Source organism: Synchiropus splendidus, chromosome 15 (assembly GCF_027744825.2).
Source record: "Synchiropus splendidus isolate RoL2022-P1 chromosome 15, RoL_Sspl_1.0, whole genome shotgun sequence".
NCBI lineage: Eukaryota > Metazoa > Chordata > Actinopteri > Syngnathiformes > Callionymidae > Synchiropus > Synchiropus splendidus.
Genome location: NC_071348.1, coordinates 10,345,682 through 10,373,060, shown reverse-complemented (window position 1 = coordinate 10,373,060; position 27,379 = coordinate 10,345,682). Strand labels below are relative to the sequence as shown.

At 41.9% G+C, this 27,379-nt stretch overlaps 1 protein-coding gene across 2 annotated transcripts; it reads right to left on the bottom strand.

The window, feature by feature from the left end:
• Window positions 1–3,126: 3,126 nt before the first annotated feature.
• On the bottom strand, window positions 3,127–16,292 carry tmem63a (transmembrane protein 63A). 2 transcript variants are annotated; one of them, XM_053844036.1, is made up of 24 exons: window positions 16,236–16,285; window positions 16,082–16,141; window positions 14,143–14,321; window positions 13,985–14,061; window positions 13,836–13,914; window positions 13,734–13,771; window positions 13,523–13,665; window positions 13,011–13,062; window positions 12,823–12,931; window positions 12,218–12,288; window positions 12,068–12,148; window positions 11,366–11,483; window positions 11,157–11,290; window positions 10,840–10,983; window positions 9,576–9,729; window positions 9,395–9,501; window positions 9,070–9,156; window positions 8,843–8,908; window positions 7,913–8,075; window positions 7,243–7,348; window positions 7,018–7,185; window positions 6,172–6,287; window positions 6,063–6,107; window positions 3,127–5,987 (listed from the first exon to the last, which is right to left on the bottom strand). In XM_053844036.1, exons 3-24 carry the CDS (start codon window positions 14,296–14,298, stop codon window positions 5,853–5,855), a joined length of 2,349 nt encoding a protein of 782 aa, XP_053700011.1. In that variant the 5' UTR covers window positions 14,299–14,321; window positions 16,082–16,141; window positions 16,236–16,285; the 3' UTR covers window positions 3,127–5,852. The 2 variants fall into 2 exon arrangements, with proteins under 2 accessions (XP_053700011.1, XP_053700010.1); XM_053844035.1 differs by having other exon boundaries at window positions 16,023–16,292.
• Between the last annotated feature and the right edge of the window lie 11,087 nt (window positions 16,293–27,379).

Here is a 27,379-nt window from a genome sequence, read left to right as displayed (position 1 = left end):
TTCTGAAACAACCTCGCGCCAGCTAAACAAGGTTGCTAATGTCAACAACCCTGGTTGCTATAGCAACTCGATGTTTGACAAAAAAACAAAAAAACAAAAACGATTATCGTTGCTTCTAATGCATTTTAGGCAAATAAACGTGACTTGTGTGTGACATTATTTTCTACTTCGTGCGTGTTGTGTGACCACGTATCAGACTCGAACCCACTTTCAGCAGTGATAGTGTTTCAGTCATGTTCAAAACTGCGCGCGTCCACTATTGAATGTCTTCGTTTGTGTTGCTCATTAAAGCTCGACAGCCAAATGCAACGTTTGAACTGGACAACCTTCACACACAGATCAAGAAAACGCAAACATCTGTCGAACGTCCAGCTGTTGGGGCGTGGTCCTTCATATCTGGCAGGCTGCTTGACCACATGTTCGTTCGGGCACCAGTCATGGGAAGAAAGAGGTTTTTTGATCCCACTTCAAGAAAAAAAAAAACTTTTCCCACAGCTAAACAAAAATATGTCTTTTGTAAACTCACAAGCCTTTAACTACGCGGAATCTTGCACCGATGTGACGCATTAAACACTAGCAAATGAATAATTTCCCTGTGGTGGAAAGTGAAGAAAATAACTTGTCGCATAATGTTGAAAAAAAAAAAAAAAAAGGCTGGCAGATGGTGTGTCTCTAATAAAAAGGTCAATAATAATAATGACAACAATTATTATCATATAATTAAAATTATTATTGTTTATAAATTAGGCAATTTATTAGAAATATTTTGGTGCTGTAATATATTAATTTTCACACGAGAAGACAAGCACTGAATGTAGAGTACAGAAAATGTGGTCTGTTCCTCACATTGACACATTTATTTCTTACTACAAACACAATGGTTGCCATTTTTAAACAAATAAATAAATGCTCAAATGGTCTCGGTTGGAACAAACTACACTAGTTAGCTTTGTATTTGGTCTCCATCTTGGCCTTGGTCTCAGGTTTAGGCAGATGAGGCTTCATGAAACAGTGTCCTGATTTTCAGAGCCTGCCAGGTGGCACTCTCGGTTTTAAAATGATGTGAGGTTTTGTAGCAGACAGTGCCGTCTAGTGGGGCCTGGAAATAAGACACTGTTTCAGGCCCTCGAAGTCTTGCTTTTGGTCTCTCTGTGGTCCGGTCTCAACAACAAGTGTCTAGAGAACCAAAACAACAACTGACGCTCTTTTGCGTAGTGTCTCTGCCCTCTGGCTCAGCTCTTTCTGTCCAGCAAAACCAGCCGCACCAGGAGATCCAGATATGAATTTAATGACAAAGGCGGAACTGAACATGAAAATATTCGCTGAGGGAAGTACGGACAAAACTAAGTCAAAAATGTGTTGTCTTACATGTTGTACTGAGTGGTACCTTGGCCATCAACTGTTAATAATCATCTCGGTTTCTTCGCAGGCTGCTTTACAGCCTCTGAGGATTTACTGACACGCACGGTTTCATTGGGGTCAGTACGGACAGGGCAGTGGGAAACTGAAGCCTTTCAATGAATGCATCAAAATCATTGACATTTGTCAATAGAAAATGAAAAGTGAAATAAGTATTTTATTGGTTCAGAGTGTGGCCCAGTGAAGTGACCTAGAAGCCTCTGTCCGCGACAGTCTGACTCACTTCTTTCCACCATGACCTGATGGGAAGCAGGATTGAATTTATGTGGGTCAAGTCCGGGATCTGACTCGATAAAACAGACATATCTGGGATTAAAGTGAATCTTGAGAAAGAGCTGGAGACTCAGACCACTACATTTTTTTTTCTCTCCCGCCCTCGCCAGTCCACAGCTTTGTTTCCTGGCAGAGGCGACAAAAGGAGCTCGGTCTGGAGTCACATGCCTCATCAGCAGTGGTGATTTCAGCGGCCAGGTCCTGGTTCTGGTCCAGTCAGTACACAGAGGGGGAGAGTGGGGTGACTTTCTCTGACCGGCCCGCCCACTCACTCACTCACTTGTTGCTCGGGATGACTCCTCAGAAGAGTTTCGGGGGTCGACACACATGCTTGGGTCCAAGTTCTAGTCTGGGACCTGTTACCATCAGCAGGCTTCTGGCGTGATCCTTCGGCTCTGGGAACTTCCAGCGTTGCCACGGCGCTAATCCTGACGGACAAAAGGAGCTAGTGCCACTGAGCACGTTGCTGCCAGAGCCTCTCATTGGCTGGCACGAGCCCACGCGACCTTGTGATTGGCTACTGCCATGTTTATACACAAATCAGGGCAGTCAGAGGTCACATCCATCGATCTTGGTGCTGACATGAGGAAAAACCTGACCTTAAAACCCTGAAAAAAAAAAACCTCTAAATAGGCTTCATTTCTCTTGGACGCACACGCACAGAGGTTCAGTGGCCTGGGAGTGCAGGATGAAGTGAATGCTGAAAGAGAGGGATTGAGGTGACTCAATAATAGTGTCTGTGTTTACAACAATACCAAGAACGCACTCAGGGAACTGGGTTCACCGGCTTTCACACACAAACACGGCTAATTACCACCCCGCTGAATATTTTCATCCGGAAGAACGGGATCTGTTGAAAAGGTATAAATCCATAAGAACGTTTGGTTACATGGAAGTGACTTTGAAGTGAAGTCACTTAGTCACACTTGGGTTTCCAGGCATAGTGGGGACCTCTTGGATCGTGAGAGACGCCTCAAAATAACACACAGAAAAGGAAGGGAAAAAAATGTAAAATATAATAAATGAAGTTAAAAAAACTGTTGCAGTTACTTCAAACTGCATAGAACTGAATTTAAAAAAAATGAAAGGAAACTGTTTTTTTTATCATAATCTTTCTATAAAATGTAAAAATTCATGTAAACAGGAAGTGAAAGGACAATATCATTGCAGCGTCATATATGAATTCATCCAGAGACCCAGGTTTATGAAGATTATTGATGCTTCATGAAACCTCATTTTCAGAGTCCACTAGGTGGCGCTCCCTGCTCTAAAACTTTGGGTTTTGAACAGCCATTTCAATGAAACCGCACTTCATTTTTAAACTGATAGCGCCCCTACTGAGCTCTGAAAACGAGGACACTGCTTCATGAAGCCTCATTAGCGCATCACGAGTGAAGTCTGAAAATGGAACGTGGGATAACAGCGGAAAAGAAAACAGCAGGCTCAGAAGAGAGACTACCATCATCACAAGGGGTTTGGTGTAATTGAGTCAGTACTTCTTCCCAGCAAGTGTGGATCCGACTGGGCCGGGCTAATAGCCGCTGGATCAGCAAGCGCCGGGACCAATTTTAGGATCTAAATTTCAAAGCAGTTTGGTGGTTCTGAATCACGCGGGGCGAAAGCTAGCCAGAGATTTCAGCCTGGGGGTCAGAGTCTGCTGTGTAAGTTTTGGATCACACTGAAGACACCAAAGGAAGCTTCCCAGGCTCGACTGTCTTTAACATCCTCCACATTTATACTCCTCTGTCCAGCCAAGAGGGAAAAAAAAAACAATTCACATACAGTGCAGACTTCAGTTCAGGTGTCTGATATCAAACCTGCTCCACGCACCCTCAGAGTTATGACTGCGCCTGCCCCATATGACCGCTCTCACATCCGTCTCCAGGACTTTCTACGTCGGACCCTCGCTGCGAGTGTTTGTGTGAACTATTTTGGCCGATATTCCGAGTCCGTGTCCTGGGGATCATTGACTCAGAACACTGTTGTTCACACACACACACACACACAGGACGATACTGATCAAGTCAACAAGTATAGAATAAAATATGGAAAAGTAACTGACAGTTAAACTGCAGCTTGTACAATTTCAGCCCATCTAGTGGCACTGCACTGGCACAATTTATAAAGCCAATTAAAAGAACTGAGGAGCAACCATTTGGGAATGTAAGGTGGACCACTTCAAAAGCTTATTTCAAGTGACCTAGATGGCAGATGGTGGTACAGTACATGTTGTGTATGTTCCTCCTTGGCCAGTACTTCCTGTGATCATACGGTGTAATGTGTCCCTTCAAGCATAACTTGCATAAACATATAGTGGCAAACAAAGCAAACTTTCTGTTGGTGGTCCAGGCTCGGGTCCCGGAGGGGAGTATCACTGAAGAGAATCTCTCCCTCTTCTGGGAATTGAAGTGATGATGTGTTTTGTCGGCGATATCTCTTTTGCTCGGCAACTTTGTTGTGCAGCAGCCATTGTGGGGCTCCCATTCAGACACACTGATCCTTGCCCACCAGCCCAAACCCTTCTTTGTCCTCTCCAGATAGTTCTGTTGTTAGCTTAGCACTTCATTGCCCGTATTTAACAACGGTGCTAATCACTGCGCTCCCCCTTCGGAGGAAGACTTTTTAAAGGAGCGCAGAGGGCCCACTCAGCTGAGGCAGGTACCGTGGTGAGAAAGGCTAAAAGGGCAGGAGGGACAAGGAGGCAAGAGGAAACTGGGGCAGAGAGGGTGACAATGGGGAGAAATCAGGTGAGGAGGTGGGGCTTGAGGTCCCCCGCCTCTTCATGCTACTTCTATACAGACTTAATGTCAGAATATGTTAGAAATCCGCCACAAAAACCATGCAGTTTCTCCCACAATGGCTTTATGTTGAGTTCAATAGGTGTCCGCCTGAGTCGCCGCAGCGCAACACTGCCCCCTTGCGACAAAACATCTAATACATTTGAACGTAAAAAGTACAAAAACGCAAGAATTATTATCATGTCACAAATTAATACATAAAACCAGCACTCAGCAGTTTCAAGTCAATACATTTTTTGGATTGCAGATTTTAACCAAAGCACTAGTTTTTTTTTTGTAGTTTTCAAATACAACTGTACCATCAAAAACCTTCAAATGTCTCCTCAGAAATATTAAACTCACCTTAAATTTAGTATTTTTGTGTTAGTAGAGTGTTGCATTCCTAATGTGGATGAGTACAAAATCCATTTTAAATATAAAGAACCGTGAAAACGGCTACCATGTTTCCTCTACTGTTCCTCTCTCACAGCACGCAAGCTGATTTAGAAATGGCAGACAAGCAACCAATAGGATTGCAATAAATGTGAGTCAACAAGAGAATGCAACACATATAGAAATGAACATTAGGTGGTTTTGGGTGTTTATAAATGGAAAATCCAGTGAGAAGCATCATAACAAAATGACAGGAACAGGAACTGAAGCTCCCGTGTACAGCTGACCAGGTGACAGCAGATTGAAAGCTGGTATTATGACTGTCATCTTGGCTTTATACCGTTACACGTCACTGTTCAAGTCAGCAGGGATGAATCTATACGACTTATACACGTATTTTCTCCTTCATGGTGCGTTTTTGACTAGTGCTACTTTCAAGTGACTTATTGTCCAAAAATACGGTACATGCACGGTAATATTGGAATTAAGTTTAAGCCATAAGTTCAGTACAGTTCTTGCATTAATAAAATAATAGCAAACATTTCTATATGGCAAATAATTCAAGACTTGCTTCACACAGCATTTTTTGTTAAAAAAAAAAGTAAACAGCAGACCTTGATTAAAACCCAAACACTGGTATCAATATTTAGTAAAATTCCCTTGGCATGGCTTGGGAAAGGCACATGGTGGCGCTCTGGTGTCGAGAGCTGATGTCCACTTGGTTTGTCATTGCTTATACACAACAAGCAACGGTTCATAAAAAAGTGCTGAGTAACATAAGGTTTCGTCTGGATGTGTTGCCATAGCAACATAATTCAATAAAATTATATTTCGGTTCAAATTCCAGGAAGTCGCCTGAGGAGAGATTTTCCACAGAGACCGACTCAGCTGGAAGGGTGTACAGTGGAAGTGAATTCTATGCGGCTGCAGTAACTAAAAGCAGATCGAAAGCTGGTTGTTAAAACCTTGAACCGGTGTTAAAATGCTGCATCAGCTTTCCGACATCCTGTCCTCCATAGGGCTGGAGCTGGACACCGGACTGCAGCTGTCAGAGCCGTAAGAGTGCAGCAGATCTGGGGATGAGCTGGCGGGAGACCTGGGGTTCAGCACTCGGGGGAGGTAGACCTGAGAGCACGCACAGAACCTGTCAGTACTTGACAGAGAGATACTCTAGCAGCTAGTAGTGGCTAAGACGCGCACCATGGTGTTTTCATCCTCCACCGGTTCGTCGTCCTTCTCCGTCACCTGCAGAAGAACACGTGAGTGGTGCGAGACCATGTCTAAAGTGGGTGGAACCCAGCACACTCACGTCGTAGTTGTGTGGACTGAGGTACTTGAAGTGACCAAAGCAGGTGTAGCTGATGCAGATGAGCACGGTCATGGTGAGGATGACCAGAGTGAACAGAGAGGTGGGAGCCCAGAAACCTGAAGCAAACACACAGCTTATATTTAACTCTTCACCACTGAAAGAGTTTTTATTTTATCTTCTTTAATATATTTCTTCTATCAAAATCCCAGCTTCATTCGCAAGTACAGAAGACTAATTCTCTGTGCAATATAAAGTAAGGAAATTAACATTTAAAAAATGGGTTAAATGAATGGCAAAAGCCTGAAAATATAAAACACAATTTTCTAATGATATCAGACATCAACGCATGAAATGAGAAGGTAAAATATGTTTTACAATTATCTAAAGTGAATGAAGTTGGCTGTAACATGTAAACAACTTGCATATTCAAGTGCTGCCCTCATATATGAAACTAAGGGAAAAAAAACTGACAATGAAGAAATGCATTTATCTATTTATTTTTTATAATTATTTTCTACACCATTTTAACCCAATAAGTTCTTTGCAAATTTAGCTAGTAACTTTTGGGGTGTGTGTATATTTGTATTATTAAATGATGTACTTATACCAGCCTTTTTCACCACGCATTATCTCTGTGAATATTTATTGTCCTTGGAAAACAAAACTAAGGAACAAAAAAAATGTTTATATAAATCGTAAATTAAAAGGAAAACTATATGTACTATAATAATAATATAAATTTCCTCATGGATTAATAGTTGACTTATAGTGCTTGAGTTTTATTTGTTTTTGTGTTTATTTTGTCCTTGTTAATCGGGTATTTTTCAAGGTCAGACTGACACAAACCTGTCCGCAACACAGAGAAGAAGTACAGCCAGATCAGACAGATGATTGGTGCCGACAGAGCTTGATTGACAGCTCCCAGATGGACCCGATGGTCGAGTCGTGCCGGCAGGTAGGCAAAGTACAGGTTGTGTTTGTCCACCAGGTGCTTCAGCAGCATGTACAAGAGACCTGGTGAAGGCAACACAGGTCGGAATGGAATCGACTGCAGGATGTACCTCGGCTCACCAAAAGGAACAATGATGGGGCAGATGACGCTGTATGCCATGATGACAGTAAACACGCAGAGGTTCCACCCGTACATGGCGCCGTACTCAAACTCATACGCCTGGTTCTGGAAGACAAAACTTCAACTTAAAACAGAGATAGTTCAGCGCCGCTGCTACTTGAGTGGCGGTTGTGTAATGCGAAGCAGAAGACTCCTGACACATCTGCGCTGACAAAAAATAAACCTCTGAACAAACACGGATTTCATGGGAAGACAACACAGAGGAGACCACGGCGGTCCAAAAAGCATATTTCAAGTTCCCACAAGAGCACTACTGGCAAACGGTTCTGTGGACAGATTAAATCAGAACTGAGGTTCCTGGAAGGGACACACAACGCTGTGTGTGAGGAATGAAAAGGCAGCGCACTACAACATTAACGCCTCACCCCAACTGTGAAGAATGGGCTGACTTGGCTGCGACCAATCGACAGACAGAGGAATTCACAAGTGGATCTAAAGAGGAAAGGTGACGCAACTGCAGCCCGGGTCAACCACTAATGGTACCTTCCTGGCTTCACAAACACTCACTGGTTGCCTGACATAGACCTTTAACACTAGTGTGCCTTGGTAGCATGGAGTTGCATTAGATGTCCATTTTATTCAGTTCAGTTTGTAACCAGTTTTGCAAACCTGTTTGACATATTTCCTCTCAGCGGCCGAGTGAGCCACAGCCAGACGGATGATGTAGAGGAGTAACCCTGGCAACCGCAGCAGATCCATCCCAGAGCCCACCAGGCCGGCCGCAATCACATAGTTGACAAAAAACGCTCCCTGGTCGGGTAGGAAGACACATCTGCAACAGAGGGAGACGTTGACTTCATTATTGCTGAGTATGAATCATAACATCACTGTGAACTTCTAACTTAGTTTTAAGGGCTATGTTCCGTTCCCACGATTAAGAGTTTAACAACACATGAATGAATGAGTTTGGAGGGTTAAGACCTCGTCTATATCGTCGCTTCAAACTAATATGAGCTGAAATTCCTCACCCTCCGAACAGTCTAGTGATGAGAAGATGAGGCTTCATGAAACAGTGTCCTCATTTCCAGAGTAGGGGGCGCTCTAAGTTAAAAAATGATGTGAGGTTTCATTAAAATGGTTGTTCAAATCCAAGGATTTTACAGCAGAGAGTGCCACTTAGAGGCCTCTGATAATGAGGACACTTGTGAAAACATTATTTCAAGACTTGCAAACTTTCACGTTAGAGGCAAGTTTGGCATTTGGGTTTATTTCAAAGAGAAGTGGAGACAATGAGAGGTCAAGCTGAGGTCAACGCTAAAGCATCATCAAGCGTCCAGACTTCCAATGCTTTTTTGCTCCTTTCTCAAAACGGAAAAGTGGAGACATTGAAATATAAAGGGGTTAATACTTTCTATTTTTCTAACCTTGCTGGTTCGAGAAACAATTATTGAAATAACTGATGGATGGTGACTGAGCTTAAACAGTCACTACTGTCTTCTCAAGTCATTGAACCTAAAACCTCTTTCTTGCTCATTTTGTGACAAAAATAATCAGTTTTTTTATTTTCCTATTGAGATGTAGGTGCGTTCCTTAACTTACTCAAACCGCAGCTTCCCCGACAACAAGAATTCCTTATCAAACAACCAGCGGAAGAAAACGGCAAGACTGAAAAGAGAAAGGGAGAGAAGAAGTAAGTCATTATTGTGACTGCTGATGTCTGTAGTTTCAAGAACGTGAAAGCTCTTTTTATACATCATACATTTATGATGGAAAAAAAGGTTCTTGCTGGCAGTTTTAAAATAAAATATTACACTCAAAAAAGTTACCTAGTGAGTCCCAGTGATGGCAGGATGAGCACCATGAAGAGCAGGAAGAAGTAAAGTTTACGCATCATACTCAGCTGCTCGCCTGACCTGGCAGATCAATACAACATGCTTATGAAATGGTGTTTGTAAGGCAGCAATAAATAAATGATAATAACCCAAGTAAAATAAAATAAAATAGATCTCCAACTCATACATATATAAGAATACTTAAATCAGAATCTAAAAGATGAAGTGTACTATAAATACGATCACACTATTTCGCAGATGTACATTACTCAACAGCACTCTCTGGTGGTGAGTTAGCAGTAGCACGCAGTTGATATACCTGCTCCAGTGCGCCTCCCCCAGAGTGGAATAGTAGACAATGGTGGGCAGCAGCGCAGAGAAGGACCACAGAAGCAGAGTGGGGAAGAACTGACTGATGATGGGATTCTGTGGGAGCAGGTGAGCAACACCAGAACTGAGCACTTGAAGCTTAATATTAAGGCCCGATTTTAGACACGCACGTTGAGATATTTGATCGGCCTGGTGACGTTGAACTTGTCCATGGTGTTGATGATGATGGTGGGTGTGGTGAGGAAGGTGAGCAGGAAGAAGAGGAAGAAGTTGAGGGTCGCCCAGCGAATGAACCACTTGAACCCTCGCACCGACAGATTCTCCCTGATGGAAGACACCAGAGTATGCAGAAGTTCAGCACCTTCATACAAATTGCAGGTAAATACATTGTCTTGAAAAGCATTAAACAGTTAGGTAACAAGTACGCTCAAACAAGTGACAATCCGCCCTACTTTTACTATTACTATTTTACAGGCTTTCATAGACATGTAACTGTACTAATGTAAAGAGGCCTCAGAGAACAACATATCCTTGTTCCTGTGAAATATGTGCCATCCATAAACCATTCAGGTCAAAGTTTGACTGCCCCTTTGAGGTCACAAAGTTCAGGACAAAAAAAGACTGAGGCTTGTACGATAAAGTTTTAACTGGACCCATTCTGCCGACATCAGCACTTGCTGATTGAAAACATGTGAAAAGCAGCAGTGGACATTTATCCCGAGCTCGACGTCAGTCTTGTCTCATTTTTTTTTGAGTGGTTCATATTCATACTTTACATTTCTGTCACGCAAAAAGGACCAAGGAACAGATCAACAAAAGTGTGTTGATTTGATATGACCAGATTTTCAGAGTTATGTGACTGAGGTCCTCCATTAATGGGTTAGTAAACACTCCAGTCGTTTTTTGTTTTGCTTATGAATTAAATTTAATATGAAAGACATTATCTCTAAGTCGAAATTTCAGGTTCTTAAGAATAGAAACTCTCAACGTAACATCAAATTGTTTCTTTCCTGATTTGACGTCTTACTTCAAAGCACTGGACGATGCCTACAGGAAAGTTTTTCTTAAATATCCGGAGCGATTCACGCCAGCTTGCTTCATAAAACAACTCCGTCCATGTTTATCCAGCAGAGAAGAGTTCAGATAGCATCCAAAGCAATACTAAACAACTGAGTCTTGGCTGCAACATGCCCTCACAAAGCAATGAACTTGTGGTGGCATGGAAGCAAAACAGACAACAGAGTAAAGTGAAGTTTAGCAGTGAATCACATGACACGAACCACAGTCCGATTTATATAACTCAATTGCATTTCAGGTTTAATATCAAATCAAAGTTCTGAGCTATTCCTTTACACGTGATTCCACTTCAAAGCCACAGAATTGTACTGTATTGAATTATTGCAAGGACATGGTGGCACCAGTGTCTGACCTCACCAGTAGACATTCTTGGGATGGGGAGCGTAGCTGACCGTCCACTTCTTCACCTTGAGGTTGGAGCTGCAGGATGAAGGTTGGGGTTCTCTTCCCCAGCAGCAGCTTCTGCTCCCACAGTCCAGCGCGTTGAAGTCTTTCAGGATGCTGGTGAGAGTTGATGGGTTCATGAAGGGTGATAACTTGGGTGCGTCCACTGGACCGTCATGTGAGGCGAATCACACCACTCTGATTTAGTCCGGTCACAACACTGCTCCACACTCAGATCACCATTTGACACGCTTTAGATTTTGATAGGACATTTGTGTATTGGTACTCACAACTGGGCCATTGCCTCGGTCTGGAGGGTGACAAACGCAATTCCCAGGGGATGCTTCGGCACCTCCTCCACCTGCTGTCTCACCTCCTCCAGCAGGATCTTCTCCTTGGCGGAGTAGTACTCGATGGCATCTACCTAAGAAAATATATTGGAATATAAGTTATGTTAATGTTAAAAATATGACGTAAAAGCAGGGAAATGGTACCCCACCTTCTGACAGCTGGCACAGCAGCAAAGATGGCCGCACATTCGAGGGGTGATCATTTCACGCCGCCCTTCCTTCTGCAGGATGCGCTCATAGTAACGCAGGTTTTTTCCTGCTCTTAATCTGCAACCAGGAAGCAAACCAGACACGACCCAACGTCAATATTTGTAAGTAGTTTATACTAGTGTTCACATCACTTCTATGAATGGAGCTTTGTTTTATGTGTATATGACTGATCTCCTTTCTTACTTGAAAAAAGGATGACACAGGTGAAAGAAACAACTGTAACCATAGTAACATGTTTTTTTTTTTAATCCGGTAATGTTTATCCAGTTAGGAAGCAGGTTTTTTGGGGGGCATCCTCTTGTTTCTTCACAATGTTTACATGAACAATGAACAATTATCTATCATTTGAGGTTTATGGTTGTGAGAGTTCGACCCTTAACTTTTTAGATTTTCTGCCTGCCTCCTTTATTTCTTATTATTCCCTTTGCTTTTCACTTGAAAATAAGATTAAAACTAAAGTTACCACAGACGATAAATACCTATTTTTTTCACAGTTACATTAGATTAGATAGTCTTTATCAGGAATAAAAATAAAAATAAAAATAAAAATAAAAATAAAAATAAAAATAAAAATAAAAATAAAAATAAAAATAAAAATAAAAATAAAAATAAAAATAAAAATAAAAATGCAGTCTTCTCACCGTTGCTTGTCGAGGTCAATGAGCTTGGCCGCATCATAGCCAACATTGACGCTGGACACCTGACAGGTGGGATACGCCTCTCTGCACGAAAAATTTAATGAGTCTCAGCAGCCAAATCCACAAGACTGAAGTGACTCTTTCAGGGCTCACGTAAAATGCGTCTTCACATCCTCCGCTGTTGCAGTTTTCGGAACGGAACACACAAACAGGGTCTTTCTGTTCTTTTGTCAGAAAGACAGGAGAATATGAAAGCAGGATCAGACCAAGGCAGAATTTTATACTTTCTTTGGGCCACTAAAACTGTCGTACAAATCATAAAATCTCACACTGTTATAAGAGTGAGAGGCAATGACATAAAAGGAAAAGAAATGCTTTCTCCTCCTCGTGACTCGTGATTTAAGTCACAAAGTTAAGAAAAAATTTTCTCACACGTTCCTTCGTCAATAAATGTTCAGCTTGTAAATACATTAAGGAACACTTGTGTGAGATGGGTTGGGCATTGACATCATGACCTCAGTGTAGAGGTGGAAAACTGATTCCAGCTGTTACAAAGCAGCTGATCACATGACTACAACGTGGGAAGCGACATGTTAAACCAAATCCAGAAAAAGCAAGTTATGAAGGTCAATGTTCCGAAACTAGTTTGCCTGTTGACATGACACATCACACCCCAGCTGTTTGAGTCACCCAGCTCAGCTGTGTCTCGAAACAGGTTCTGTATTGAGCAACATGTCTTCATCCAGACACCGACTCACCATGTCTCTGTGCATTCCTTTCATTTTAGAGGTGTGGCGCCGCAGCAGAATCACAGTCAGGACCAAGTAGAGAACAGCGAACACAGTGTGCAGCCAAAGCAGAGGGTTTCTGAAAACATTGAAGGTCAGTCAGGCTGAAAGACTTCAGCACGTCACAACACGTCAACACATTTTGTGGTACTACCCACCCCTTTTGAAGATTCCCCAGGGTTGTCCTGCCAAAGTTTTGTGGCTCATTACCTGCAAAAACAAGAACCATTATCAAAATTACAGGAATGATATTTTTCATGATATTTTTTCAAAATTTTAAGTTGTTTTTTCCCCCTAATTGTAATTAAATATCTTTATAAATAGTACAATTAATATTTGCCTTAAAGAGAATCACAATATCAAATAATTTATTTGCACATTTTGCAAAAAGATTGCATAGGAATATTCATAATTCCTGCTTTTACAATTGTTTGATTTTCTCCCATTATTTTTAATAAAATAATTAACAAATCATTTATTGTGTCTGTAGTTTATTTTTCAGATTTTTAAGTTTTTTTTTATATTGACCAATCTATAGAATAATTAATATTTGCCTTAAAGTGAATCATAATGCCAAATATACACCTTACACACATATATTACATCAGTAACAGCGTGTATTTTGGTACACATTTGCTTTTGATTTCACTTTCATAATTTCAAATGTTACCGAGCAGGTCTCCTGTCAGGTTGACAGGCAGAATGATGCCGATGGAAGTCACAGTCATGACGGCCAGCAGGGCGATGAGGTGACGCTGGAAGGCCAGGTAGAATCCTGAATCCTGGCCACATTTCGACTTGATTTTTTCCGTGCTGAGAACAGAGAAAAATAAATCAAGTTAATCAACAACGTGACTCCTCAATCATGGCCAGTCACTTACTCCATGCGCAGAATGTACGGCAGCCAGGAGAAGAACCCCTAAAGAGCATCACACGTTAACTGAACGGAGAGTTTCGGATGGAAACAGCTTTATTCTGTGTACCATTTCATACTCCTGATCATCTGTATTCGACATGCAAGACGTCATCCGTCCATATTTTCGGTGCGATGACTCTCCAAACCTAAACCAAATAAAAACATCCATATTGAAGAGCTATAAAGTAACACATTTTCAAACGATAGTAGACTCACTCATTGTCAGCGACCAGCGCGAGACGTCCATAGTCCCAGAACTTCTTTCTGATGATGGAGAAGAGGAACAGCAGCACCTGCATTGCGAGGGGACACAGTGAGGGGCAAGATTTTTGTTGTTAAACGAAACATGTGATGTTAGGGAGACATGAACGGACCAAGAAGACAATGAAATTGAGCAGCAGAACGATGGGAACTCCGCCGAACTTTACGCCGCTCAGCACCGTGTTCTGCTTGGCGTTGTAGCAGCTGGTCGTGTCGTTGGTGCTGTTGGAGAACTGCAGGGGCCACGCCACCAACCACGTGGAGGACATCACTGCAGGGAGCTGGTGCCGCTCTACACACAAGTCCGTGTCAGTTAAGAAAAAAACATCAAAAACATCGGTCTCGGTACATTATTTTACTATTATTATTATTTAGGATTTATACCACTATGAAATGTGAATTATAAATACAAATGCTTCCTAATTTGTCATTTGAAACCTTACAAATGAATAATTTCATCATCCCGAAAGTCTATGTTAGTTCCATGTGACATTTAGACTACTCTTAAAACAATACCCAAATCTGTGAAACATAAATATTGACGTTCTATACCAAAGAGTCAACACACAATGAACCAGTATTCTGCTGTTAATATTTCAGTAGCCCCAAACTTCACTTTTGTAACATGAACTGTTTCACTTCCTTTTCACTATAGATGCCTTAAAGTGATAGTCAACACAGACAGTTCCTTAAAGGGGCCCTATCAAGCTTTTCAGTGTTCAGCGCGATGTCAACTTGGGAATATGAAACAATGAAACTCATGTATGTAGTACGGGTTTAAAAACTAACAACTCAAACGTCCAAGTTACTTTTGATTTTGACTCTCAAACTTACTTTTTGTTTCCAATTAACACATGAATTACTGGGTAATGTCAACAGTTTCTGAGACAGAGAATATAAGTATATGTTCTGTAGGCAAGAAAGAGCCAAGGAGAGGTGACGTTTCACAACAAGGAACTAGACAACAGCGTTGCGGCGCACTACAGCAGAACATTTTGTCTTTCTTACTGAGAGAGCAGTCCACCCTTCCGTCCTTGTACATCAACAGAATACAATTCCCTTTGACAGATTTAAGGTTTATTTGCCTGACCAGCTAGTTTATGTTAGTTACTATCCTCAGGTACACAATTCTTACGTGCAACACCCTCAGGCCGACAGTGTGGTTTGTTTGCAATGATGCTCAAGTGTATCTACTAGAGCCATGTCCACTGCAAACATGCGTGGTATCGTGTGGACATATGTGTGTACATTTGGTGCAGCAGTCACACTGCAGTTACACTAGTCACTCATACTTACCTCAAGTTGCCGTCCACAATACACAGCAACGATGACAACAATAAAGCAAACTGAACTATTTGTATGAGATTATAATATTGTTTGTTATATATTGTATTACGCCAACTCTACCTTCCCTTAATCTAAGTCTTAATCTTGTGTTTGACCCAATTCACCCAAGGTCTGACCTTGTCTTGCACACCTGCACTGTTGTAAAGTTTGCATGCAACGACTATATTGTACTTTCAGGAACCAATAAAAAAGCCGGTGTTTAATCTACCCTTGAAAGCAGAGGTATGAACTGAAGGTGGAGTGTGCAAAATAACTATTGTTTACTTTCAACATGGAACAAAAGACTGTGACGAGGAAGATGCCAGAGCAGTTTTCATTCACTTCAAGTCAAGTCAGGAAGTAATATCCATTCCTAAATATTAGTTGTACAACAACCGCAATACATTGATGTATCCTGTCCCTGGTCAGTAGACTGAAGTACAACTTTTCCCTTGGCTGTGAACTTCAACTGTGCGGAAATGCTCTTCTATATTCCATCCTTAATAGTAAACACCAACAATATGTTAAGCAACACACGACATGCTATGTAACGAAGGCGCTTCGAGTGTAGCTATGTGTAACTCATACACTTTTGCTTTGTCATGGCATAAACACGTAGTGTGGCTAATAGGCAGCCCCCTAAGTTTCAGTAGTGCAGTACATTTACCGTAAATCGCGAAGCAGTTCCTCAAAAAGCATCCAAGTTTAGCAAAAGGTAGCTCATACCTCAGCCAGGAACTTTCAACATCCGCCAAAGTTACTGAAATGTGGCGTTTCTCACGGAGACTTCAGAAGAAACAAAGACGAGTTCTTCTTGTTAAAAGACGAATACAGCCATAGATGTGCAATTTTGATTCATTCCGTGGCTAAAGCGACTCACCGCAGCACCAAAACAACACAACTGTCAAACGACAACTACAGTTAGCGTCCTGCTCCCTTTAGTCTCCGCGCATGCGCGGTCAATGCGACCGCAAGCCCAGAGCCTCCCTTCCCTTTTTTATTAAATTAACAAAAAAAAAAAAACACAAAAAAACCACCCACCCAGTTAGAAAGAGAATGCCATTGTGAAGTTGTACTGGCAGAAACAAAAATAAAACAACGGTCATATTATCTAACCAAAATTGCTTAATAATGTGATTTTATTGGCTAAAAAGTTCCTCATAAGTCAATATATACTAAGTGTGGAGAGTTAAAAAAATGACAAATACATTTTAAACAAATATTTAAATAATGTTTTCAAAAAGGCAAGCAAGAACCACAGAAGATTTTTTTCTAAAAAAAAAAAAAATCTTAGCAGTGCATGTGTGAAGTCAGGATAAAATGATAAATCCCACCCAGCAGTATAGCAGTATTGCTATTTATTTACGACTCTATTGATGAGGGAATTAACAAGTTGCTGCAGCCAAAAAACGTACAGTGCTGTAAAAGTGGTGGGAAAATGAAGTTAAAAGAGCGATAGGAAAGTAGGCATTATATATGTTCTCTCTCTATATATATGTATATATGTCTCTGAAGCAGACTACAGCATAAAAGATGGCTGACTTCAGATTAGTTTTCCAATGTTTGAGCTAGTATCTTTTTGCAGATAAAATAACTTTACACAAATAAATAACCTTCACTCATAAATGAGATAAATGTGTTTAATAACTGAGCAGAGGCTCATCCTGAAACCAACAAATTGAGGGCGTCACTACATCAGTCACATGGCAGGAAGTGGGTCACATTCACCCAATGAAAGGAACATTGCATTACTTCTAATGAGGAAAGTTAATAAAGCACACTGAGCCTCATCCTTTTCACATGATAAAGATATTCTTCACAATACGAAACATGAGAAACTGGTCAAGTATGCAGTCAGTTTGGAAATTAGATGTTAAGATAAATAAGATAAAGCTCTGTGCAGCGGCTTTGAGCAGACCAACACAGTCAGCTGAGTCTTCAACTGTTGAGACTGTATTTCTCATATAGGCTGGTCAGTGTGGTTTTACTACTCCTCTATACAAACAGGTAGACAACTACAGTGCATTCTCAGCCATCATTTCAAGGCATCTGCATCGGATTTATTCACCAAATACATGTTTACATAAGTGGTTAGTATTCCTCAGATAAGACGTCTCATTTTTAGTAATAACTATTGATTCATTATTATGTTACAGCAGAAGCCCAGAAGTCTCATCCCAGCAGGATAATAAGAATGAGTCTTGAGGTCACATCCAGTGAAAATTGGTGTCATTCTTTAAAACCCATTCAGAAGCTCTGATGTGTCATTTCAAAGCACCTCAGCAGCATCCGAGTTGCAAAATACAGTCAGGAAAAAAAAAGAGAAAGCAATCTCGGCTGGGGTCCTGCGGAAGCCACTAATGACTAATGGAAGCGCATGTTTGCACTTTGCAAGAATTTAGAATTGAGAACTGAGCTTGTGATCATGTGATTATTGTTGCAGTGCAACAACAAGAAAGTGGATTGCTCGGTTAGCTTTCCCAGAAATGATCTCATTAGATTGGTGTGTTTAGGGAGGAGCATGTCTGCAAGGAGTTAAACATCTATGGTACTAAAATAGAAAGATCTCAAGCAAACATGGCATTATTCACCAACATTTGATAATTAAATTGATCCAGTAAATTCTACAATATGTTTAGCATATGGGGAAAAAAACCTTGAAATAAATGTGAATATTAATGGAAACTGACTTTCATTACAGTTTTCTTTTTTATGTCCTCTTTTATTTACATTTTTGAAGTTGCATGCGTATAGTTGTGATTAAATAAGCTTTTCCAATTGAGTCCCACCGCTGGAAAAAGTATCAACGTGCTGCAATGTGTTTTGATTATATGGATGGCACACACAACTGAATACTCATACAAACAACTCTAACATTAACTACACAAAGAATGACCACCGAAAAACACTCCACACATTGAATACGTTCTACTGGCTGCTTCTTAAGTAGTTCGAATTTCCTGCTATAAAAATACACTATAAAATGAGCTTCCCCTGTGAAAAAAAAAAAAAAAGTCATCTGCCAGAGACTTGGAGAAGAGCTGGTCCCTCTCCACAGTGAGTTGGTGGCACTTGGGCTTCTCAGTAGCAGAATAAGAAAAAAGTAGCAGAGCTGATATGGTGGCAAAATATCCTGATAATTCCTGTCAAAACTTCAGACTGATCGCTGTTTTCCTCCACATTAGAGTGAGACAAGAGTCACAATAGTGACTTCTGTCTTAACCTCACGCTTTGATTTACATAAATAAGCTCAGCTGCAATTCCTGTCAAAACTTCATACTGATCGCTGTTTTCCTCCACATTAGAGTGAGACAAGAGTCACAAGAGTGACTTCTGTCTTAACCTCACGCTTTGATTTACGTAAATAAGCTCAGCTGCAGAGAGAATGCATGACATCCCACAAGCCAACAGTTGTGTTTCTGTTGCTTTGTGAGGCAGAGCTAACCAATGTCACGGGCCACGATCAGATCTGCCGACTGCCGGTGGTCAAATTAGCCAATTCAACGCAATAAGTCATTCCATTTCCTGAGCCATTCCTTTTCTTGCGTCGGTGTCAGTCCCTCCGGCGCTTGTTTGGGTTTCTCTGTTTATCTGTTGTGGTGTGGACTGTTCATTTCTGCGTCCGGACTCTTGCTGTGGGCTTTGTCGTGCGTCTCTTGTCAGTGTGGGAGTGTGTACACAGTGATGTCCAATGCTGTCAGTGTGTAGAGCGGCATCAATCTATTTGTGTGTGTGTGTGTGTGTGGAGTGGCGGTTCATGCCTCACTGTGGGACGCGTTGATTAGTGTTCACTGCGGCTCAGCTCCCAGCTGTCCTCTCGGCTGGCCGTTGATTGAAACCAATCAGGCTTGCGATGGCCCCATGGCGGTGACCCCTCACCCCTCCAGCCCCCGGCCTAATCACCTGCTGATTGGCCCACGCAGGGCCCCCTCCCATTGGCACGGAAGGTTAATTTGAGCAGCGGATGAAGGATCCAGGAGGGAATAGGAACGTGCACTGAGTGATATTGCATGGATATAGCCTACCTGTCAATCTCAGACACTTACGGAGGTGCTGCTCAGGAAACGCTCACAACCAGGTGGGAGGAGGAGGGAGGAAGAGCACATGGTGACAATAGTGGTGGAGAGACATGTTGCACTGTACACTGGCTATCCATACATGCGCTTTGAGATCTTGGCTACACAAGCAAAAGTAAAAGTAGACAATTTTGAGGGAAAAAAAAAAATGGAATGAAGTATTTTTTTTATAAAAAATATTTGGGCAATTCGAGCTCTATGGCCATTAATATTATTAGTTATGCTTATTTCACTCCAAAGAAACATTGCTGTTTGTTTTCTTTAATTTTATAATACTGCCTTGTTATAAATGCAAAGAAATCAATATTAAAATGAGTGATCTGCGCACCAATGTCTCTTGGTATCTACACATCACAATTAGGGTAATAATATATTAGTTAATGTTATCGTTAATAATAAATCTTTATTGTATTTTTTTTAATCATTGAACGTTGGTAAGCAGTAAAGTAATATATATCTATGTACAATTATTATTACAACCCATTCATTAACATGCCAACAAAAAGAGGACCCATTTAAGCAAAACGTTTCTCAACGTTTGATTTCATAAGAACAAGTTCCGTGGATACTGTAGTGTTGAACATCAACCAGATGATGGCAGTGTTGCATTCGTTGTCGTTGACCGCTCCAGAATTGAAGATTTCTTAGTTTCAATGTTTTTGCTGCGTATTGTATGAAATGTTTGATATTAGCTGAATAAACAAAATGAAAAATAAAAAATGCACACTGTATTAATATAGTAAAACGTTAATAAGCAGAGCATTTTACACCCTAATTTTTATTGTTTTGTTTAGTTTGGCAGTTGAGCCAAATTCAAGTTTTGGCAACTAGTAGTGCAGTTTATTCATGTGCGTAACAGTTTAAAACCATCCACTTCACCCAGGTGGCTGCGGGTTCGTTTGTGTATGTGACTGTCTATGAGAGCATGTGTGTCAGGTTCCTCTGCCCTCTTAGTCTCTTGTGAGCAGAATAATGTTGCCAGATTTGCATATCATTTCCATATCATTTCCATTTCATTATAGCGCTGCCGTCTGTGATACTGCGCGTGAGTGTGTGTGACTTAACTTTCCATCAGATCTTTTACAGTTGCTCTTCCTGCGTGTAACAAACATTCATCCACAGGGACGCCTCTCTGACATGCCGCCTCTGTCTCTTGCTGTTATAATCTCCATCCCATCCATGTAAACACAGCCTAATGCTCAATAATCTGACATTCATAATCCTCGATTGTCTGTTGGTCGGCTGCAATCTCAATGCCAATTAAATTAAATGTGCGCTAACAATGGCAAATCTTATACTCTGAGGAAAGACAAAAGCATTGCTTAGAGACTGGGGAGAAATAATTTGTTTTATTGACTTTAATGTGAAAAAATAGCCATTTAATCTACATGTTTATGTAGCAGATATTTCCATAGGACTTAATCCTTTCCTCTGGTCTTGACTTTAGTTTTGGATTTGGTGCTTTCAGTTTGTTTTAAAATCGGATTCTCACTCGGCCTATATAAGACATGAGACACGATCAACTCCATGCTCTTATCTTGCAAGTCTCGACCTGCAGCTCCAAGCATCTCACTGAGAGTCACCCGTTCATTAAGGTCCCAGGTTTTTCCAGACAATCCCAAATTGTCTTGGTCTTGTCTCGGACCATTCACTTCCAATAGTTTCGTTCTAATCCTTCTAAGGATTAGAAGACTGAAGTAAATAATCATTCATTCAAATGTTCACTCATCATTGATGGTGGTGATGGTCTTGTCCTGGTCTACACTTTTCTATTGTTCTCTTGGAAGCTCCTAAACCTGTCTGCCTTAAGTTCCGCAAGATCAAAAGCAACAGTTGAGCTTCATTGTCTAAAAGTGCTATTTGTCATCATAGAAACCCTTTGTTTTGAGTCTTATCCACTAAAATCCATTACCTTTTGTAAAACTAAGTCCAATCTTGAACTTGATCTATAATAGTTTTGTCTCCTCCAATGAGTGGTGTATTTTTTCCTCCCCTCCCTTTATCTTCAGTTGTTCTCAAGTCTGTCTATGTGGCAGTTCACCCGAACCCTATTGATGGGCTGATGAGGCTTCATGAAACATTTTCAGAGCCCACTAGATGGCACTCTCCACTCTAAAATCCTTGGATTCTAACAACACAAAATTTCAATGAAACCTTGCTTCATTTTAAAACTGAGAGCGCCCCCTACTGATCTCTGAAAGAGATGACACTGTTTCATGAAGCTTCATCAGCCCATCACTACTGGCAACCACCACTTACATTCAGCTTGACCTACGAAAGTATTGGCACTGTCGAGCTAGAAATCCAGAGATGTAAAGTTGTACCTCCAAAATTTAAATTTTAGTCTTCTTTTTTCCACCTTGGCCTTGGAAAAAAAAAACCTTTGTGTGTCATGTGACCCTGAAACCAACACCGGACTCCAGTCTGGCCAACCACAGAACTCCACTTATCCACCACCACTCACCTGGTTCAGGTTCCCATGAGTGTCTTGCATTGATCTTCTCCCAGAATTATCTGTTATTATTATTTGTCCTGATCTTGACCCATAATGTTGCTTTTCTAAGTGTCTCGATCCGGAGATTTTCACCTTCTGAAACCGTCTTAGCCTGAGCTTCCCATCTTGCCTGGTCTACTTGAATCTAATGAGACAAAAACCAATGGAAAGAGTAACAGTACGTCTTGTTTCTTTCCATCTGACTAATCGTCTGATTTGTTCTGAGGACCAGCAGCACATAACATGCGCTACTAACATGATGAAGCCGACATTATTTATTCACAATCCCCCATTCAGCGGTCATGAAGAAGCAAGCCCCCCTTCCTCCTCCGCAACAGTCGGCCGACCGCTGGCTCAAGATCCCAGTCCACAAAGTCAGACAATTCACGTTCTGCGGCTGCCAGAAAAGAGCCCATTTAGTGACGGGAGCATGTTTGGGGTCGCGCCCTTGTTTACACGGCGAGCCAGAGCTGATGGTTTTAAAATGGCGTCCAGATGGTGACAGGGACTTGATTGCAGTAGAGGGGGGCTTCGGTGTCCCGCCCACTCCTGCTGTCCAGCACTTCAGCTGCATCTCTCCATCAGCTCACTCACGTCCTGTTCCACCACTGCCTCTTCACGCTCCCTCTATTGTGTCCTCAGGTTCCCATGATGGCAACGTGTGTGAAACAGTTCGGTACTTGAAGAAAACTCAGAATCTAAATGACAACATGTGATCAGGAAGCGGAAATTGAAAGACTGAAGTATGTGATAATGTCACATTTAAAAAATTTCTCGAATTTAACTCAACTAATATGGGCATTATTTATTTTTTCTAAATGGAGAAAAACATTGCCTAAATCATAGTAATAATAACGCCAAAAACGCACTGCTCAAAGCCAGTTTACGGACATTCAGAGTATATATAAACAATAGACTAGGATTGAATATCAAATGTAATTCTCTGTCCTCAAGTGTGGATCTTGTCCTCTGAAGACCAAGTGCCCCATCTTTATTACAATTCACCTCTTCTCTGCCCCTTTTACTTCAAAACACTAAATCATTCCTCTCATCCCAGCAGGAAGAACGCACAAACATGATACATTGCCGGGTGTCTGTGATTGTCTCCGTGATGAATCGCTGCACCTGATGTGGCATTAGAAACACAAGCTCCATGTCAGGATTGCAGAAATTCTGTGATGCTGGGGCTCATACTGATGGTACAGTAGAAGCAACAGCTTGAGCTGAGAGCGGATTTCCTGGTAAACTTGGGATTTAGGACACAGAAAGTGGTAGTTATAATGGCAGTTTGAGCTACATAAGAAAAGATGTGGACATTAAAGTGTCTATCAGAGGAGTCTTGAGTAGTGAACACCAGCAAATGTGTGAATTTGTAGCATGTTATCTCAGCTCACACATTAAAGGGGACCTACCCTGGTCTTCCATGTTTTGTTATCTACAGTCTTATCAGGATGACGGGTCACCTGAACATACTCTGAAGAGCTTACGTTTTTAAAAATATCCAACAGTATACGTCACCCCTTCCGATATTGGTTCGCTACTTGAACATTGCGGGATCAAAGCATGAGAACATCAGATCATTTTTCAACATCAGAAAAATCCACTTGGGATTATGAGTCAGGTTTGGCTCATACATTAGCATGTGTTTCATGTGATGTTAACTGGCCCCAGCATCTCAATATCATATCTATCTATCTACCTACCTATCGCAGCTAGGATGATAACAACAACAACAACAACAAACAAGGCGGAATGTTTTTCGCTATACAATGGCCAGGGTTTCCACTACTCTGAATGAATTTGAAATTGTTATAAAATTGAAATTCTTATACAAATATTTTCAAGACATTAAAAGAGCTTTTGCTTAAATAAGGTGATATAAAAACTTGAATATTGATGTATAGATTTATTGTCAAACTGATGGCTCCATCATTTGATTCAGTAATATACCAAAATCATTCAAATTGAAAAATGTGGCTTCTTGTCACATATATATGTATATACTATATATATATTTAAGGGAGGATTGGGAAGTTTTAAAAGTTGCAGATGATAGTAAATCGAAGCACAAAAAGCTTGAAGATGAGGCACAGGGAGGATAATGAGATATTGAGAGCCAAGCGAAGGCAGCATGAAAACAAGAGCTGCAGCGTGTCAGGAGTTATCGCTGATACAGATGTTGAGATTGTGTTTGTGTCACAGTGAAATATGATTAGTGTTCTCACTCATTAGGGAGGCGATCTCACGCACAAACGCACACCGTTGCAGCGTCGGCTATGAAAGGTGAATCTGCAGGTTCATTTTGACAGGCGTTTGTCGCATAGTGTGCGTGCTGCGGCCCCCCGTCGTGGATGCTGGGGAGAGATTCTACAGGCTGCTGGCGAAGCTCCAGCGTGGATCAGGAGGAGGAAGAAGGGAAAGAGTCTGAGGAAGAAGCGGAGGAAGAGAGGAGGCAGTGGCTGTGTAATTAGTAGCAGGTTTTGGCGGCTTCTGTTTAATTAAAAACTGAAGGAAAAACAGAGGCAAACACGGACGGGGTGAAAGAAGCTTTCGCATCGTGATTCTGTTTTTGCCAGAGGCAGGTGTGAGGCTGCCGCTGGGAGTGATGCCCAATAGCTGCAGGCGGCTCCTACTTGGCTTCAGGGGGAATAAGGAATAGGTTTTATTAATTCAGAATTGAAGGCGAGTACCCGAGTCCTTGCTCTGGTCCGTCGTAGGTCTAATGGCAATGATGAGTGATAATGGAAGTGTTTTTGCCTATGCTGGGGTGATGATGACTCAGCGATATCGGGAGAAGTCAAGGTGCTGATGAAGAGTTCTGTCTTTGCTAACCTGCAGCGATGGATCTATAATGCTGAGCAAGCTCTTTGACTTCCACTACAAACTCCCTTCTTTGTCTCTTTAGGAGAACATCAGGCTGAATGTCGACTCTGTTCCCGTCACTGGTACCAGCTGTTGGGTCTCACTGAGCTGTTTTCCAATTACCGTTTGTCCTTTGCTCTGTGTCTCTCCCCCCGCTGTCTTTATCTATCACCCTTCGAAAGGCAATTCAGTGTCTGGGTTGTTTCCTCACACTCTGTTTTCTCACTTTTAATCACCCTGATGAGGCTGCTGGGGTGCTGCACTTGCAGCCATGTTGGGGGGTTATCACAGAGACAGAGATTTAACTTACAATTGCTTGGTATTTAACTCATTTTTGGTGCGACATTTGCCATTTTCTGTTCTGACATACCTTAACAATAAGCAGCCCATTGGCACTTTTGTTTACTATTTCAAAACTATTTCTTTCTTAGCGCCCCCTGCTGGCTTCCCATTTTCTAAGGCAAACAGTCACACTGCGATGGCCTTGGTTGCCCCCGGTCGATCGAAAGGGAGTCGGGTTCAGATCCCTGAATCTGGAGCAGGCGGAGACAGGCGCCGCAAGGCGCCCAGTGCGGCAACGCAAGCGATCCCGGAGAAGCTGGCGGGAGCCCCGGGGAGAGTTCTCTTTTCTTCGTGAAGGGCAGGGCGCCCTGGAATGGGTTCGCCCCGAGAGAGGGGCCCGCGCCTTGGAAAGTGTCTCCGTAAGTCTAACTGTTCAGACTTCACTGATACCAAACTCCCTGTGTGGAGTCCAACGCTAACCGTAACCCGAAAACAACAGCCCTCAGGCGTAATGACCTCAATCGCACAGCAGGTGGTAGTAGCATAACGCAGCTCCTAAAGGCATCCAAAAAAAGCATTACAGTAGTGTCTTCAAGCATCTACAATCAGGATACCGATGTACTTCGTCGGTTTCCGTTTTGCCCTTTCCACAAGGGTCAACATTCACCCATCAGAAAAGCTAGCAGATGCAGATCAGAGACTGGACGTCATATACGCTTAGGTGAGATATACAGTGTTTGTTGTTATGTCGCCCAGCTATCCGACCGTTTACCGCCAGGACGGAGGGCAACAGTGATACCGTGGTATGTAATAATTGGTGGAGACACTGCTGACATTCCAATTACTTCCCCATTTGCTGCTTCACCACCACAGCACAATTGCTCCCAACCACACCTCGACGGGCCGAAGCACCTCTTATTGATCCCTGCTGCCGAGACTAAACAATATCGCTACCTCAAACCAGTGTCCTCCCTGAAGTTCATGCTTATCTCCAACTCTGCAACACTGTGAAGATTGGAGAGCCGCCCCCTTTAGTTCTCTGTGTCTTACACTGTTTTGTGCTCGCCCTCACATCACATGGGAACTATACCTACACTTCCAGTGGGCCATGGCCACAACACTGTATCGTATCTGGACCGTGACTTCTGCCTTCTGGAGCTGTACCTCTTACCGCTCCTTTTTGATTAAAATAATTTACTACTGCTTCATACCTCTCCATTTTTTGGAGGGCTCAAGATTCGCATGTATCTGTCCATCAGATGTGGTGAGCTGAGGAACCTTCACACTGGATAGAACATATGAATTCAGCTTGTGCAGGAGAGGAAGTAGAACAGTTACAAAATGGTATCCTACCTATCAACAATGAGCTGGACGATGGAAGAAGTTGAGGACAACAAGTAGAGCCCAACGTGTGGTGTATCACAAGACTGTTTCATGCTTCTGACTGAATTCCCATCATATTTTCCTTTTAGTTTGGAGGGATTTACTCAAAGTATGACGTACGCAAACAAGTGATCCTAACAGGATCTTAACTCGAAGGTATCATTGGGCCCAGGCGCTCAAAGTCTTTGGGTTAGAAGAAGTGGTGGTCTGAACTCATGAAACAGTGTTCTCATTTTCAGGGCTCAGTAGGTGGTGATGTGAGGTTTCATTGAAAATGAGGGTATTGTTTCACGAAGCCTCATCAGACCATCACTTCCGATAATTTGGGTAGTTTAGCCATGTATCCACAACAAGCTAATTTTTATTTCTTTATTTCTCCCTTTAACCCATGCGCGGCTTTTGACCACATTACCTTTTGTGTTTTATCGGGTTTTATCACCATGTTGCGTGTGTCCTGGACTTGAACTCCATGACTTGAACTCCATGAGTGTGTGGTTCATCCTAATATCCTGTTATTCAGTCAATTAAATTTGCTTTTATTCTGGTCAAGTCTCTTTGCTGTATGTTACCACTCACACTTGAGTTCTGTGCACACGCAGACCCTGACAAATAGTTTTTGACACTTTAATAGTGACAATGTTAGTCCTGTAGTTGAGACTAACGGAAGAAGAAAGGGATTGAAAACAAACTTTTAAGGACCATGGAAGCAAACACAGAGAAAATGGACCAGAAATAACCAAGAGAAGAGCCAAAGTTTTGGCGTGAATCCCGGCAAAAACCATAACAGTGCTAGAGATCAGTGCGTTCACCATATAGGATATTGTTGCAGGAAACGTGTGAATACACCATAATCCAACCTGAGAAAACGCAGCCCTAGAGATGAGGTGTTTCTGCTTGTTAATAGGGGCGTTGGGGACTAGATGTTGT